Source organism: Dendrobium catenatum, unplaced genomic scaffold, assembly GCF_001605985.2.
Source record: "Dendrobium catenatum unplaced genomic scaffold, ASM160598v2 fragScaff_scaffold_116, whole genome shotgun sequence".
Taxonomy (NCBI): domain Eukaryota; kingdom Viridiplantae; phylum Streptophyta; class Magnoliopsida; order Asparagales; family Orchidaceae; genus Dendrobium; species Dendrobium catenatum.
Window position 1 is genome coordinate 273,494 of NW_021318578.1, and position 18,224 is coordinate 291,717.

General features: G+C 34.5%; 2 protein-coding genes across 2 annotated transcripts; one reads left to right on the forward strand and one right to left on the reverse strand.

Annotated features, from left to right (window-relative positions):
• The first annotated feature begins 3,310 nt into the window (after positions 1 to 3,310).
• On the forward strand, positions 3,311 to 4,684 carry LOC110095744 (heptahelical transmembrane protein ADIPOR3). Its single transcript, XM_020821401.2, has 2 exons — positions 3,311 to 3,662; positions 3,757 to 4,684. Exons 1-2 carry the CDS (start codon positions 3,388 to 3,390, stop codon positions 4,538 to 4,540), a joined length of 1,059 nt encoding a protein of 352 aa, XP_020677060.1. The 5' UTR covers positions 3,311 to 3,387; the 3' UTR covers positions 4,541 to 4,684.
• A 3,594-nt stretch (positions 4,685 to 8,278) lies between these two features.
• On the reverse strand, positions 8,279 to 9,684 carry LOC110095736 (heptahelical transmembrane protein 4-like). The gene is made up of 2 exons (XM_020821390.2): positions 9,439 to 9,684; positions 8,279 to 9,329 (listed from the first exon to the last, which is right to left on the reverse strand). The coding sequence occupies exons 1-2, from the start codon at positions 9,675 to 9,677 to the stop codon at positions 8,546 to 8,548; spliced, it is 1,023 nt and encodes a 340-aa protein (XP_020677049.1). The 5' UTR covers positions 9,678 to 9,684; the 3' UTR covers positions 8,279 to 8,545.
• Positions 9,685 to 18,224: the final 8,540 nt, after the last annotated feature.

Below are 18,224 nucleotides of genomic sequence, written 5' to 3' on the forward strand. Positions count from 1 at the left end.
CTCTCTGCTCCAGTTGATGGTGCTACTGTACTCAGAACTGTACTAGTGCTCCAGTTGAAATCAGAGACCTGTTACAATAACAACGAAGAAAATGTGCGAGCTTGTGGACTGCGATTCTGTTCCCGAGCTTCTAAAGCACAACGAGTTCATCGTGAACTACTGCCGTTCTGACTGGCAACTCAAGCAGACCATACTTAGCATCTTTAATCTCTATTCACAATGAGACCCTATGTTGCATCGATACGGATACAACGACGCGGATACAACACAATATAAATACGGTACACTCAATTCTTAAAAATACAGGATACAGGTACGGCGCGGACATGGTATTATAATTTATAAATCATACATAAAAATTAAGAAAGCAATCAAATCATAATATTTGAAATTACAACAAAAATGAAAGTAACATCATTTATAGTCTTGTAACTTATAATATCAAAATAAAAGTAAGCATTAACGTCTAGTACAACAACAAAAGCATAAACATAAATTGTCTAGCTCATGAGTTTTAACCATTGAATAGGAATGATATGATTAGTTTCTTCAGTGGTTTGTCTTCGAACTTCTACATCACCTTCAAAAAATATCATAACTTCTAATTCAAGCTCATCAAGTGAAATATTAACAATTTCTAATATTCTCATATTATCAAAAGACTTAAATTAATCTAGGAAATGAGAGAACCTCGCTTACAGCCATGAAATTAAATACGATGGTCTTTTTTTTGGGGTTTTATTTTCAATGGAGACGCGTATCAGATAAGTGTCCTTTTGAAATTAAATAGTATTTTAATTGGATACAGCAAAGCCGTATCCGACACATATCGGTACCATATCAGAGGCGTATCCATGTATCAATGTATTGGATACTGCACGCCTTCATAAATATATATAGGTGTATCGGTGCAACATAGGTCCTTGAGCATCTGGACGTGAGAACAATATCGATCAATTTGTTAATATTTTGCACATCCAATACCAAAATCCACAAAAAAAGATGGAATTTTTAACAAAAGTCTATATATGTTATTGAATTGCAGGCATCAGATTGGCTTCTTCATCTTCTTCATGCTCACTGCTTATGCTTCCTCGGGCTTCCCATCTATCAGTAAAGCAGATGATCCAATGTTCTGATTATCCCTTGGAGGCAATTCATCAATTAGAATTCATCAGATTCGTGATAATTTAGGGTTTAGGAGAAGTCCAGCAGCGGCGGCCTGATGGTGTAGATAAATCGGCGGTGGTGTCAGGATGGAGCTCCAAGATTCTTACAGCTTCATAGCTCTTCTCTTCTTCCTCCTATCTTTCCATATGAATTTATAATATGGAAAAGCTCCAGGGTTGATTTGGAGTGTTCTATCAGGAGATTCATAGTAATTATCTTGATCATAGAGTGTTTATCAAATATTTAGGTACTTTAATGATATTATAATTTGGTGATCTTATACTCGTTGGATTTGACTCGGCGAGCTGCTGGATTCGACTATAAGCATATCATATTTGGATATTGTTTGGTCATACAATTAATGCTTTGAAGCTTTCAAGAGTATTTTGTTCCTTTGATTTGGGCTCAAATTGAATTGAATTTGGTGTCATTGGGTTCGTATTCTCAAGAGATTCAAATTGACTATAAGCTTGCTTAAATCGGAGTTTGGATGATCCCGAATTTTAATTTAGAAATTCTCAATTCATATTTGCATAAAGATTCTTACCTCATCAAGATGATTTTTGTCGTCGTATCATTTTTAATAATTTTATGTATATTTTTATGTTAATATTTTTTAAACAAGCCGACTCCCGAGCTACAAAGTCGAGTTAGTCCACATTAAATTTGAATTGTTAGCTCATCGAGTTTGACTCACAAGTCATTTATAGAGTTGAGCTCAACTTGACTCATTTAAACCCCTAATTAGGGCATTTGAATGAGTTATACTAATTAATATGATTTGACCGGTAATTAAGTGAAAATTTTGGTTGAGGTTGTAACGCCGTTTACCCGAAGAAAATTCCGTGAACCCTCAAACACGCGCCAAAGAAATCTTCCAATATATTTCCGAGTCCAAGATCGACCAAGTATTTATTAGGTGGAAGAAACTGATGACAAATGCCTATTTTCTGCGTGTGAAGAAATTTAGAAAAAACAAACTGTCCGTTAATTAGACGTTAAGTCGGTTTATTTTTCTCTTATTGCGTCCTATCAAATTGATTTTTTTTCTCTTTAGATTGGCAAAATAACATTTCTCAATTCTTAATATATTGGGCTGAATCAGCCTTTCTCTTGAGGGAGAATAAATTTATTATATAAACAATTAAATATAAAAAAAATAAAAGATATAAAATACAAAATTGAAAGCAAAACCAATTATGTCATTATGACTGATCACAATGATGATAAGTTTTATAATTTATTTTACATTCTCTTTATAATTTTGTATTATAATTTCATTATAAATCAAATCAAATATGCATATATTTTTTATTTTAAGGGGCAACATCGGAACGAGCGAAAGGAGAGAGAGACAAGTTGATTGATACTGCGCTTACGTCCAGATATTGAGGGTCTCATTATGAACAGAGAAGATGCTGAGTATGGTTTGCTTGAGTGGCCATTCAGAGCGGTAGTAGCTGACGATGAACTCGTTGTGCTTCAGGAATTCTGGAAGAGAATCGTAGTCCACCAGGTCAAGCTTTGCTCTTTTGTTATTTGGAGCAGAGAGCAGAAACTGTGTGGAGCTCTTGGTGAAAGATGAAGATTTCTTCATCTTCATACTTGAAGCTGCCATTGTTGTCGCTTCCAGACACATCTTCTCTTACTGATACTGCTGTAGAGTTGCAGTCGTTTTAGAGAGAGAAGCAGAGCTCTGTATTCAGTTGGTTTTGGCTAGAACAAGAGGGGAGTGTTGGAGAAGAGTAGTTTATCAAATATTTAAGTGCTTTAATGATTTTCTTACTACTTTTTAAAGCAGTTTTATATATTTTTTTTACTAAAAAAAATAAAAAAACTGTCCGGAACTAAACTTTAATGAGTTCTAAAAAAAAAATTTTTAAAGTTTTTAAAAAAAAAAAAAAAAAAAAAAAAACTAGTGAAAACGGTCCGTTAACGTAGGAAGAAGTAGACAATTCCAGTCAAGGAGTTCAAAGTTTGAAGCGCTGCCCAGACGCTTTCTACGCTTTCTGTTTACACCCTGGCCCTAATTTCCAAGTCATCAGCTTCCTTTTTTCCTCCATAACTTCGCCGCCGTCTCCCATTATATATATGCTCTCTCGCCTGCTCTTCTCCTTCAAGTTAATTTCCCTGCCCTCAATCCGAGAGAAACAGGAGAATCCCGGCCAACTCTCTCTCTCCCTCTCTCGATCTCGTACAGGGTAACATCAAGAGAAGATGTGTTTCGATGAATCAGCAATGAAGATGGCGAAATCCTCCTTCCTCAGCAAAAGCTCCTCGCAGTTTCTCCTCGCTGCTCCGGTTGACAGTACTAGAAGTACTAAATGCTGTACTGACAAAGCAGCCAAGTTTGAGCTGGTGGATTACGATTCTCTTCCCGAGTTCCTGAAGCACAACCAGTTCATCATCAACTACTACCGCTCTGAATGGCCTCTGAAGCAAACACTACTCAGCATCTTCTCCATACACAATGAGACTCTTAACATCTGGACGTAAGCGCAATATCAATCAATCAACTGGTTATACCAAAACCAACATAAAAGATCGATTTTTTAACAAAACTCTGCATACTCTATTGAACTGCAGGCATCTGATTGGTTTCTTCATCTTCCTCATCCTCGCCGGCTATGCCGCATCCGTCTTCCCAGTTGACAGCAACGCTTATCCCCTGTTCCAACTCAATACTTTAGGGATTTCATCAAACGGCTTCTATATCCATATATCAAATCAAACAACAGAGACAGCTAATTTGGAGCCAGTGGGATCTGTAGTTTCCCGTTGGCCGTTCTACCTCTACCTCGCCGGCGCCATGTTCTGCCTGCTGATGAGCAGCGCCTGCCACCTCCTCTCCTGCCACTGCTCGAGAACAAGTTACATCATGCTCCGACTCGATTTTGCCGGAATCTCGGGCCTCATCGTGTCTTCCTACTACCCAATCGTCTACTACAGCTTCACCTGCAGTCCTTTAATCCGCGACCTCTACCTAGCCTTGTTCACGACCTTCGGTCTCGTTACCGTCGTCATATCGCTCATGCCGGTGTTCGATTCCCCGCAGTTCCGGCCGGTCAGGGCGGTTCTGTTCGCTTCCATAGCGGCGTCAGTGGTGGTGCCAATCGCCCACAAGATGATAGCTTTTGGGGACCGGCCGGAGGCGGTGCTGACGACGAGATATGAGGCTGTGATGATGCTGTGTTATGGGGTAGGGGTGGTGGTCTACGCGGCGAGAGTACCAGAGAGGTGGCTGCCGGGGAAGTTCGACCTCGCCGGACATAGCCATCAGCTGTTTCATGTGCTGGTGGTTGCAGGGGCTTACACGCACTATCTAGCGAGTGTGGTGTATCTTCAATGGAGAGAGGCCGAAGGATGTTAGCTAAGTTTGATTTCAGGACCTTCGCTGCAGCCTTCCAAAATGGACTGCGCCAACAAATTGGAGAAGAAATACTTTTGTATAACAAATTTAAAAAATAAGTGCTAAGGAGACAAATAAAAAATATTTTTGTCCGCATTAATTATATATATAATGTTATTATTTAGATTTTATTTCATTTAAAAATTTATAATTATTTGATCAAAATGTTATTTGTTTAAATATATTCCCTGGTGGATTTTTTTAAATTACAATTTCTCTTTAAAAAAAAAAAAAAAACTACTATTTCTCTTTCTAAATTTTCATATTTTAAAATTATTACATATAATTATTTTATTACAAATATTATTAAATATATTTTTTCAATATAAATAATATGAAAATCATTCATTCAATAAATTTGCTTACATTTGAGACTAGCCGATAATTTTCGTCAGAGCATCACCATGTAAGGAGGTGATAATAGAACAGTCCTAAAGCTGACAGTTACTACTATGCTTTACTAGGTTATTAGTGGTTCGGGTTTGGGTTGAATTTTTTTACCCATTTAATAAATGAGTCAGACTCCATTAACTGGATTTATGTGGGGTCAATTTCGGGTCGGTCCCAAATCCAACCTATCAACCTACTTGACACCCCTAATTTTACGTGTGACATAACAATCATTTCTAATTAATTGTCTTCTAACTTCTTTGAAGAATTAGTTTTCATTAAATTAATAGATTCATAAGGAATTTTATTTGGTATAGATGTAATTAGAATTAAGGAAGAGGTTCATTAAGAAGCATTAGTTTTGTTACATCCTAGATTATTCGCATCAGTAGATAAATATATATAATTTAACATCTTAATTTTGTATAAAGATTTAGCACGGATGCAAATAAAAAGATAGGGTGTAGCATTCATAAGGCACACAAAGATTTTTACATAGAAAATCCTAAAAAGAGAAAACCCACAGGGTCTGGCCCAGTTTGAATGAATCCACTAGTACTTGTAGTTTATTACAAATGAGGCCCTTCCATGGGGGGAAAGGTCAAGGCTTTATGTAACAAATATACATCATATGGAGTGTGTTACATGGTGAAAATAGGAAGAATCATAGTTTATGTGTTTGTTTGGTCCGAAGGACTATAGTCTGCGGGAGATAGGGGTCAAAAGGACTGTAGTCAGCGGGCGACGTAGGTCAAAAAAACAATTGTCTGGCATTAGAGGTCAGAAGGACCGTAGTTGGCAGGCGACAAAGGTCAGAAGGACTGTGGTCGGTGGGCGACAAAGGTCGGAAACTCCGTTGTCTGGTGAAGGAGGTCGGAAGGATCGTTGTCTAGCGACAGAGGTCGAAAGGATTGTTGACGGGCGGATGTTCGGTATTGTGTAGAAATCCGAAGATGAGCTGAAGCTCGACATTAGGCAAAAGTTTAAAGATGGACGGAAATTTGGCATCAGATAGAAGTCTGACGGAAGTTCGGCGTCAGGTAAAAGACCAATGAAAGTCCAGTGACGGGCAGAAGTCCGATGTTGGATAGAACTTCGGTGATGGGCGGAAGTCCAGCGTCGGGTAGAAGTCAGACGAAAGTCTGACATCTTGTAGAATTCCGATGACTAGTACAAGTCCAGTGACTGGTGGAAGTTTGGTGTCGGGTAGAAATCTGACGATGGGCGAAAGTCTGACATCGGGTACAAGTTAGACGAAAGCCTAACAATGGGGCAGAACTCGGTTGACTAGTGGAAGTCCGGTGTCGGGTAGAAATATGAAGATAAGCAAAAGTTTGACGTCGGGTAGAAGTCCGATGAAAGTCTGGCTACAGACAAAAGTCTGGCGTCAGGTACAATTTCAACGATGGGTAGCAGTCGGGTTACAGTCGGTGGCCGGGTGAAAGTCCGGTGGCGACCGAGGAGGAGTTTGATGGCAAGAGAACTCATCATTCTATTCCTTCTCTTCTTCCTTGGCCCCCTTTTTCCTCCATGGGGGTCCCTTTCTATGAGAAACGAAGGATCTCTTTACAATTTTCTGAGAGTGACATGAAAAGTAAATATGAGAGAGATCAAGGGTAATTTGGGAATGATTTGAATGGAGGACTTATGTAGATTTCCTCGATCATGAACTGTTTATTTGGTATTTGAATGTCTTAATGATATCAAAATTCAGATATCTTAGGCTCGTTGGATTCTTCTCATCAAGCCACTCGGGGTAATTTGGGAATGATTTGAATGGAGGACTTATGTAGATTTCCTCGATCATGAACTGTTTATTTGGTATTTGAATGTCTTAATGATATCAAAATTCAGATATCTTAGGCTCGTTGGATTCTTCTCATCGAGCCACTCGATTTAACTATAAGTATGTCATATTTGAAAACCATATGGTAATCCAAATTATGGTTTGAACATTCCAAATGAGCTTCGGGTCTTTGATTTGGATCCATTTGGATTCAGATTGAGTCGAATTTGGTGTCGTTGGGTTTGTATTTCCGAGACATTCAGTTTGATTATAAGTTTGCTGAAATCAGAGTTCAAATGGTTTCCGATTTAATTTTTGAAGTTTTCAATTTGATTTTGCGTTGATATTTGTGCCCCAAAGATAATTATTTCAAGATATATCAAGTTTTAATTAAATTAATGTCATAAATAAGAAATTCTGTTTGGACCATAGCGTATACACATTGAAGGTCCAATTTGGTGGGCCGACAAAGATTTTCTGCAATAAACGCTGAATAAGAATACAAATTAAAAAAATTAAAAAATAATAAATGACAAAATCTGAGTAAATGATGTCCTAATGGCAATAAATAGAACTGAATATATTAGCTTTCAAACTTCAATGAAAAATCAAAAAATTAATATATTATTTGTTACATATAATATTTATCTCCAAATAATTAAAATAATTTCAAATTCATCTTTATATAAATTATATCTGGCTGACATAATTTTTTACACAATAAGGCTTCGTTTGAGACGACTTTCTTACTGCTTCATAAAGTTGCTTTAAGAAGCAGGAAGAAAGTCGTCTGAAACGAAGCATAAAGTTCAAAGGTAAATGTCAAACCTTGCAATTATGTAATCATATGTACATGAGCGGAGTCAAGCTCAAGTCATTCCTAGTTTGAGCTTGAGCTCAAGCTTTCCTCAGCAAGTTCGAGTAGCCTCATGAGCTGGCTTCTTGTTTACTATGAAAGAGAGAAAATAATTATGATTTAAGGGCTATTTGGTTTGTTAAAAAAAGAAAACAATGTAAAAAGAATAATTTGAAATTGTTTGGATAAGTGTAAATTCAGTTAAATGTTTTTTTTAATGTAGTGTAAAGTTTTAAAATGGCGGTCGACAGTAATGGCCGAAGAAGAGTGCCGGCGGCAGTGGCTAGCTGGTGGCGACGATGATTGATGGTGATCAAGCAAGCTTGTTTGAGGAGTAAAGCGTTCTTGCTCAAAACTGACGAGTTTGATTTAGCTAAAAAATGAACTAGAATTGTTTATAGTACATTTACTTTACTTTATTTTGAATTCATTTTTCATTAAATAAACATTAAAATTATTCAAAATCTTATATTTGAAATAGCCCCTTAGATAATTATTATAAAAAATGATAAAAATTTAAAAATTAAAATAAAATAATTAAAAATAACTTAATATCAAAAGTGATATATAATTTTTAAATATTTTTAATAATCTTGTAAACAAAAAACAAAATAAAACCAGCATAAATAAACAAAAATCATTTAAATAAAGCCCATAAAAATTCAAAGTAGAAAAACTATAAAAAAGTGAAAGTTGGACCATCTTCAACATTTTACATTTGTTTACCGGACTTGCAGCGCAACTTGCACGAAGCCCAGTGTGAAAACAGTCACAGATTTTAATTTTAATTTTTTTTTTTTTTTTTGGGAATCAGTCGCTTCTCATAGGAAATATGAAAAGTGTCGATTTTGATTGAAAATAGATTATAATATAATTAACTTTTGCTTCTTCTTCCTCCTCACCGGAACATCGACAGCCAAAGGTCTGAAATTAGCTAGCATCCTTCGACCTCTCTCCAGCCAAGATACACCAGACTCCCTAGATACTGCGTGTAAGCCCCTGCAACCACCAACACATGGAAAAGTTGATGGCTTTGTCCGGCAAGATCGAACTTCCCCGGCAGCCACCTTTCCGGAACTCTGGCCACGTAAATTACCACCCCGACCACATAAAACATCCCCATCACTGCTTCATATCCCGTCGTCAGCACCGCCTCCGGCCTGTGTCCGAAAGCCATCATCTTGTGGGCGATGGGCACCACCCCTGACGCCGCCATGCAAGCGAACAGCACCGCCCTGACAGGCCGGAACTGCGCGGAATCAAACACCGGCGTGAGAGAGATAATGACGGTAGCGAGGCCGAAGAAAGTGATGGAGGCTAGGTAGAGGTCGCGGAAGAAGGGGTTGCAGGTGAAGGTGTAGTACACGAGAGGGTAGAAGGAAGACACTATCAGGCCGGATATTCCGGCGAAATCTAGGCGGAGCATGATGTAGCTTGTTCTGTGGCAGTGGCAAGAGAGGAGGTGGCAGGCGCTGCTCATCAGCAGGCAGAACATGGCGCCGGCGAGGTAGAGATAGAACGGCCAACGGGGGATCACGAATCCTACCAGCTGCGAAGAGGAAGAAGCTGATGATTCTATTAACGTTCGTTGTGCTCTGTCGATATAAAAGGTGTTTGTTGAATTGAGTTGCAACAGGGGATAAGCATTACTAGCAGTCGGGAAGACCGAAGCAGCAAAGCCGGTGAGCATGAGGAAGATGAAGAAACCAATCAAATGCCTGCAATTCAATAAAATATATAGAACTTTTTGTTAAAAAATCAATCTTTTATGTTGGTTTTAGTATTGGATGGGCAAGAAATGAACAAGTTGATTGATACTGCGCTTACGTCCAGATATTGAGGGTCTCATTATGAACAGAGAAGATGCTGAGTATGGTTTGCTTGAGTGGCCATTCAGAGCGGTAGTGGCTGACGATGAACTCGTTGTGCTTCAGGAATTCTGGAAGAGAATCGTAGTCCACCAGCTCAAGCTTTGCTGTTTTGTTATTTGGAGCAGAGAGCAGAAACTGTGTGGAGCTCTTGGTGAAAGATGAAGATTTCTTCATCTTCATAGCTGAAGCTGCCATTGTTGTCGCTTCCAGACACATCTTCTCTTACTGATACTGTTGCAGAGCTGCAGTCGCTTTAGAGAGAGAAACAGAGCTCTGTATTCAGTTGGTTTTGGCTAGAACAAGAGGGGAGTGTTGGAGAAGAGTAGTGGGGAAGGTTATGAATTTATAGGATTCAGATTTAGAAGATGGTAATTATTGAAGGAAATTAACTGTTATTTAGGTGAGATTATTCTGTGCGGACGCAGGACGGAAGAACCATTCGATACCGCGCTCGTACCGCTTGGTACCGAGCGCGGTATCGAACAGTACTGATGCTTGGTACTGAGTGTGGTAAACTTTCGGGGTGACATGGCATATTTTTATTGGTCTCTGGACGACATCCGTACCTAATAATTTGCCGTTATTATTTATTTTGGGCTAATTATCAGCTCTTAAGCAACTGTGGATTATATTGTTTTAGAAGGTTAGGGTGTATTTGGGTCTCAGCTTTGAACAGGAAACGGTCGTATGTGGTGTGATGAGAAACTAATATTTTAATTAAATTATCAAAATTGCAGCTTTCCACTCTCACGAACAACTGTACTGACAGCAACAAACTAAATAATCAGCCACCGTTCATAGCTAACAAACCTTGAAATCTCAGCTCTACACGTGGATAGCTATTTATATATAAATCCTGTAATGAGGAAAAAATATTCTGTCTGAAGTCTAGACCCCAATAAAAACGCGCCACGGTACCGAGTTAGTACCCAGCGATATTTGATACTCTTCCACTCGATACCTAAGCGTAAATTGAACCGTCCAGTATTCTTACAGAATAATCTGTCTATAATGAGATGACTAGGGTATGCAGAACTCTTATATTAAAATATGCTATAGTTTTCCTTTCTCTGTTACACTTCTTTGATTAGCTCATACACTGCATAGCGAGCACTGTCTTTATTTAGAAAAATTATTAGGTGCGGAGTTTGCACTGTCCGCACAAATATGAATATTGGTACCCAGCGGTACTCAGCGGTACCGAGTGCCGGTACCTATCGCGGAATAAGCCTTGTGCGGATGGTTCTCCCCGTCCGCACTCCGCACCTAATAATCTCTCCTTTATTTATGACTATCATAGAAATTATATATTATTTCACTGCATGATATTTTATTTTAAAGAAAGAAATATTTGACATAAGGGTTTAAAGTTCATAAGGTTCATACTTAGGCTTTCTTTAAAGCAGTTTAAGGTTTTATTTTGGGACAATTTTTTTACTATATATATTTTAAATCAAATATTTAATTCAATTTAAAAAAAAAATAACTAAAAAGCAATAGTAAAAAACAGTCTCAAATGAAGCTTAAGATTTTCTATTTTTGCTTTTAAAAGCTTCTTTCTCAACTACAAATTAAATTATTTTTTTCAAAAGTAACTTTTTATAGTCGAAAGTTTAAAATAACAATGAAAAAATTATCTTCTAAAAATATATATTATTTTTATTAATTATTTTTTTACCACAAAAACAGTCGAAAAGCTGTTTCAAACAAATCCTTACCCTTAAGAGATTACTTCAATGAGTGGGAAGAAATAAATCCCACAAAGCATTAAAATTCCTAATATATCATTTGACTTATCATTCCATTGTATTTTTATCATGCTAACTAAGGTAATCTTCAAATTTTGCCCAATATTATTCAAAACATAATAGCCTTAATGACACAACAATGATGTATTTATATATGTCAAATTCAATTTAATTTTTATAAGTACAATATTATTTAAATCATTTATGAATATGAGAAAATGAGAGTTCTATAAATTTATTGGTAGACAGTGGGAAAAAGAAAATTTCGAGAATTTAGGACATTAGAGGGGGAAAATAGGGATTTTAAGAGTCCGGCTGCCCTAGAGGTAGGGGTGTCAATTTCGGGTCACGGGTCGGGTTTGGGTCGAACCCGAAGCTGACCTGGCACTATTCGAGTCAACCCTAATCTGACCCATTTTTCAAAACGGGACAGTTTTCCTGACCCGCTTCAGGTCCGGGTCAACCCGACACGACCCGAATGACCTGTTTTCAAAAAAAAAAATTACTAGTTTTCGGGTCAAAACGGGTCTATCTCCTCTTTTTCTGGTAAAAACGGGTCAAAATCGGGTCAATCTTGGGTTACCGTGTCAAAATTGGGTTTTCGGGTCAATTTCGGGTTAAAGGGTTAACGACCCGATTTTTAAAACCGGTCGAAATGTTGAACCCGAACCCGAAATTATTTGATCGGGTTCGAGTCGAATTTTCGGGTCGTGTCAAATATTGACACCCCTACCTAGAGGAGAACATAATAGTTATTAATCGAGGGATAATGAGCACCTGTCTCAGCTGCCACATAGTTTCACTCTGCATATAAATGGCTTATATTAATTAATATGATTGATTTGAAATTAAAATTAACTCTCCGTGAATAATATTGGCCAAATTTTTTATCAATATCATTTGGAAGCCATCCCAAACGAAGCCTAAATTAAATCTGTAACTACCCTTGTACTCACTTATGTCAATATTGGGCATAAAATTTTGAGATATGTTTATTTCTTTCCACATACAATAACACAATTTGAAAATCTCATTTAAATAACAAAATTGCATCATATCCTTTGTTATTTAGACAACTCAATAGTTTTCAACAAGTTTTTGTTAGAAGGAGAGCATTTTTTTCTATGAAATCTGATAAAAATTCTATAATATAAGACTTTGGCTATGAAAATGATCAATTTTTTTATGATAGAATAAAAGAGATAAAATAAAATAAAATAAATATCCATTATAAATTTTTATGGATAAAATTCCAATCAACTAATGACAAATGATTCTATCCTTTTAAATGCTTAATAATCCCACCCTCTCTTTATTTTCCTCATTATTGCATTTTTGGTTCATTTTCACTCATTTTATACAAATCATTATATTTGAAGTATTTCAAACATAATTAAAAATAATATTATTTTTAATTATTATACTCATTTTTTGCTAGTTTTTTTTTTTTTGAAGAATCAAAATAATTCTCAATTATATTAAATTATCAATTTGATCCCTTAACTCTTTAATAATGATTAAATTAGTCTTTCAGTAAGACCATTTAGATCTCTACTTAAAAGTCCAAGCGACTAAAGATGTGAATTTTAAATAGTTAGGGAACTTTTTTGGTTCTTGATAAAGAGTTAAGGGATTATTTTGATCATTTTCTCTTTTAAATAATAAAATCTAATAAATTCATCATTTTTTTTATATTTTAAATTTTCAAGTAATTAAATGTTTCAACAACTGCGATTGACAGAAGTGAAAATTATTTCACCTACATAAATTGACCACAGTTTAGTTCAATGAATCCATTCAACAAGAAAAAAAAAATCAATATATTAAATGAAAAAATAAGGAATTTCTTACTTCATTAGTCAACTATTCACCCAACCATCTTTGTCTGAATCAGCAACTGTACTTCACATAAATGTCAAAACTTTGACTTTTGATTTATCTAGCTAAGACCATTTTTTTCAATTTTATGGTGCTATAAATCCAATTATTTTATTTTTACGTAGAAATGTTCATAGTTTGTGAAATATTGACCTTATTTATCTTCTAAATTTTATGATTAAGGATCTGTTTGGAATAGATGTAGGCTTTGTTTGAGACAGCTTTCTTAAAGCTTTTCAAAACAGTTTTTTACTTAAAAAGTTTCTTGAATTAAAAATTTTTGTACTAGAAAGCTATTTTAGAAAGCAATGAAAAAGCTGTCTCAAACGAACCCGTAGTGTTTATTTATGTTGATTGTGAAGTTGTTGTAAGCAAAATGACTTATACTCCGCTTGGTACAACTTTCGTACTATTTTGTAAAGCAGGTTCCTAACACAAAAAATTCAATTTAAAAAAAATTACAGTACTAGAAAATTGCTTTATAAAGCAGTAAGAAAGCTGTCCCAAAGGAAGCCTTAATTAATTTGGTTGTAAAAATTAGATTTCCATCATAAAAATCTTTCAAAAATAGTGAGAAAATAAGTAGAAATTTTTAGTCTACCAAAATTATGATTGATGTCTGAAAAATAAAATAGTAAAAAAGTTATCCTAAACAAGAGTTAATTTTTATAATAAATAAGAAATAGAGAGAGTTAATTACATTCTAAGCATTAATTTTGTTTTGAAATGTGATAGTGTAATGGGCCCCAAAGAGTGTTGTAGCTCACCTATCTTGAAAGAGAAGTTTGACTCACTTCATTGGGACATGTCATGGAGGAAGAAAAATAAAAAAAAATAAAAAAAAATATGTCATGGAGGAAGAAAGTTTTGACCTTGTAATTAAGAGCTTTGTAATTTTTTTTCTCATTTATTGAATCTCTTTCCCATTCTCTTGACATAAATTAACTTGACTTTTGTATTATTTATAATTTAATATTATCGTCTTTAGTATGTTTTTCATCTTTCTCTCTCTCTTCCATTTTATTTTGGATATACATATTTTAAAGAAATAATAATCAAATATGCCGTTTCAACTACATAAATTTCTGAAAAGCAATAAGAAAGAAATATCTAAGAAAAAATATAATAGTGATATGAAAAGTTTAGTGATCAGAAAGCTGCTTTTAAGAAATCTTTAGTTTAATCCGATCATATTGCTATTGAGTATAGTTTGATCTGAATTTAGCATAAAGCTTGGCCCTTGATTTTCATGAAGAATAGACTTAGTTGGTCCCGACTCCCGGGCATATTTACTTCTATGTCTAAAGATGATGGTGCAAATTTCATCCCCTCAATTCATGACGCAGCTCAATTTGTTCTATTGATTGAGAGCTTCGACTGCAAACTAAGAGGCGTTGAGTTCGAAGCTTACGTATGTGATGTGTGCATGAATTTGTCTTAATTGACTGAGAAGTCAAAAAAAATATTGATAATAAATAAACATTTGAGCATTTATATATTTAATTTTTTAATTCATCATCTTGCACCTCTATCTCTCTACACCTTTTATGCCTTTCCTTTTTAAGTCTTGATTAATAATTAATGTTCTCCTTCATCTAAATATTGAGATCCAAATATCATTAAAAAATCTTAAAATGTTTAAAATATCTTCCTTGTATAACTCTCAATTCCTTAAAAAAAATCTTAATAACAAATTATTATATTAAAAATATAAATATTTTATTAAATCCCTTTATGGTCTTTAGTTATTTGTAATAGTGCTCTATATAATTGATAAATAAATGATCGGTTGGTTGCTTAATTCTAGAGATAGATTTACTTAAAGTTGATAATAATTAATTGAGGTGATTTGCAACATCAATGCATGTACTTGAAGTGCACAATTTATTTATTCTTTTTTTATTTATTGTATTTAAATAATTTGACAATTAAAATTATGGCCAGTGTTATATATTTTTTATGTTTATTGTAGATTAATTTTTTATTATTATAAGATATAGTGTGCATTGCCCTCTATGCTAGAAGTGGTGTTTCTTATTAGTAGGGCTGTCAGTTCGGGTTGGTGGATTGGGTTCAACTCAGATTTGTGAATCTGATCATCTATGTCAAAAAAAGAAAAAAAAAAAGAAAAAAAATATATATATATATATATATAGTGGTGCCATAGAACCCTGCTTTTGAGCACTCAAAAGGCCCAAAAAAAATAAAAAAAATATTAAATTAATATTTTATCTGATATTTATAATAAATATTATGTCAGTTTAATTGTTTAAAGAAGTAAAAAATAGTATTATTGTGGTAGGTCTAGACGAGGGCTGCGAATGAGTTGAGTTATTGAGTCGAGTCGAATATCCGTCTAATCGAGCTAAGCTTTTTTAGTTCTTACTGAGCTTAGCTAGACTCGAGCACACTTACTAAGCTCGAGCTCTGCTCATAAAAAATTTATAGGCTTGAGCTTGGAGCGATTGCTCGAGCTTGTTTCGAAAGCTTGAGTTTGACTCAATTGCTTGAGTTGATTTCTTGGATTTAAATTTTTTTTAGAACTTTTATTTTAATAGAGAATTAATCTAAAATGATTAAATTATATATTATGTAATTCTAATTTAAATTAATTTTAAAAATATTTTAAATTAATTGAGTGGCTCAATGATCCTATGAGTCAGAGCTAGGCTCAAGCTCATTTAATATACGAGCTTGAGTATAGGCTCGAGCTCGAACTCATAGTTCGATGAGCTCGTTAACGAGTTGAGCATTTACGAGTTGTTTGCAAAAAAAATGACTGCTATGATGGAAATAATTATTTTGATAAAAAATGTCAAACTATTATCCCCATTTCCCATTAGCTTTAAATGATTCATAACGATCTTACCATCATATTCATGATGAGATTTACATTGTGATATATGTTGTTCACTTATATGTTGTTGACTTAGACCTAGTACAAGGAGGCTATCTGAAGAGCCCATGCAACAAAATATATATTATAGTTAAAACTATGAAGTGAAAAAATCAAAAGTATTTATCTTGATTAAGAAAAATTTTGTATACAATAGAGAGATATTACAATCCCCATAAGTAAATTTGATCAGAGTTCCATCAGTTTATCGTTGCACGAATTTCATCTTCTGCTTCAATTTCGAAAACATCCAACGCTAGAGAGCTTGTTCGTCGAAAAGCATACACTCATCAAAGAGAGGCAATAAAACTAAGGCTTCGTTTGGAATGACTTTTTTACTATTTTTTAAAGCAGTTTTTTAGTACAAAATTTTTAATATTTGTAGTAAAAAACTGTTTTAAAAGCACTAAAAAAGTCTTTTCAAACAAAACCTAAAATTCATGGACTTACGATCACAAATAGACATTCATAAGCTTTTTTAGTTGGGTGTTGCACTTGATTCCTAAAAAAACTCCTCATTTCTGGCCCTTAATCTTTTTTAGACTAATGTGTGCCACCTAAGAAGTCAGAATGAGACAATTTTTAGAATCAAGTGCAGCATCTAACTAAAAGTTCATAAATGCCTATTGTGATCGTAAGGCCATGGATTTTTATTCACTTTCTTTCTCTTTGATGGCCTATGCAAAGAACTACATGATCGAAATAGCATGTGTAGTGTGAATCATCACAAACTTATTGTTATCACGAGCGAAAAGTGGGTTGTTGAATTGGAGAAATTATTCAGTACGGACATCAGACACAGAGAATTATCCGGATTTGCTGCGTTTTTACAAAAAAGTCAGTAAAAGAGCAATAATTATTCAATTATGAATGCATTTTAATTGCACTTTTACTGCTCTTCAGCAAAAGAGCCACAAATATTCAATTATGTAGTAAATATTAAATATTTGTTGCCATTTTACTGCTCTTTTGCAATAGCGCAACAAAAGGACAGTAAAAGTGCAGCAAATTCAGACGGTTCTGTTTGTTCGGTGTTCGCACAGAATAATTCGTGGTTGATTGAGGGCGAAGGAATCATGGGTAGAGTGATAGCGAGCAACAATAAATGAGATCCTCATGAATCTTCATGAAATTATTGCTGGATCTTTACAAGATCCTCCACAAGACCTCCACGAGATCTTCTCGAGGAGAGATTATTAGGTGCGGAGTGAGGATGGGGCGAACGGTCCGCACAAGTATTGGTTACCTAGCGGTACCCGCACTCGGTACCGCTGGGTATCGCTAGGCACCAAATACTTGTGCGGACGATGCGCACTCCGCACCTAATAATTTTTCCTACTCGAGACCTTCAATACAAGAGATTGTATTCTCACATAATCTTCACTAGAGGCAATCCCTTTGATGCCATAACATTAAGATTTGATGTACGAATTGGTTGCCATCATCTAGAGGGATCTTCTCATTATATTGATAAATAATATGTATCATATAAAGCAAGGATTAATTAATTTGCTAATTAAATGTATCTTATAATGAAAGCAATTAATTATATTCATAAGAGCAAAATATTCACAATTTAATTAATTAATTATATGAATTTAGAGAGTAATTAATATATATCTCATCATTATCTCATTAAAATTCTGAAATTAATGTGCATCAAATTCATATTTTAGCACTCACAAATTTCAAGAAAATAAGAAAAATATTATTTTATTAATAAAAAAAATTTCTTTAACAAAATCTACACCCATTTGGCACTCTTTGAGTTCTTTTATTAAATATTTTCTCTTCAGACTTGACGACCATTTAAAAATAATCCTATACAGATATTTTCATCATTAATTAATAAAATATTTTTTTTTAAATAACCTTTTAATATCAATTGAACAAATTTGTATTAATGAGATATGCATTAATTATAATATAATTATCCTATGTGTGTTATGGATAGAAATTTGAATATTTAATTAGTATAGTTGTGAATAGTTAAAATTGATAGCTTTCTCTATATAATATAAATTTAAATGTGTAAATTACTAAATTATTTACTTATATGATACATATGAATCTCTATATAATGAGTAGATCCCTTCATAAGATGACAAGCTATTCATGCTTCGAACTTAATTTATTATTGTGATATCAAATCTAAAGATCTCATCTCTTTTCATGAGTTCGCTTGACAAACCAGTGATTTTCCTTTATTTTCTATCGCGA

Coding starts and splice junctions, on each gene's coding strand:
- LOC110095744 (XM_020821401.2), top strand. CDS start 3,388: ATGTGTTTCGATGAATCAGCAATGAAGATGGCGAAATCCTCCTTCCTC. Junction 3,663..3,756: donor GAGACTCTTAACATCTGGAC/GTAAGCGCAATA, acceptor ATTGAACTGCAG/GCATCTGATTGGTTTCTTCA.
- LOC110095736 (XM_020821390.2), bottom strand. CDS start 9,677: ATGGCAGCTTCAGCTATGAAGATGAAGAAATCTTCATCTTTCACCAAG. Junction 9,330..9,438: donor GAGACCCTCAATATCTGGAC/GTAAGCGCAGTA, acceptor ATTGAATTGCAG/GCATTTGATTGGTTTCTTCA.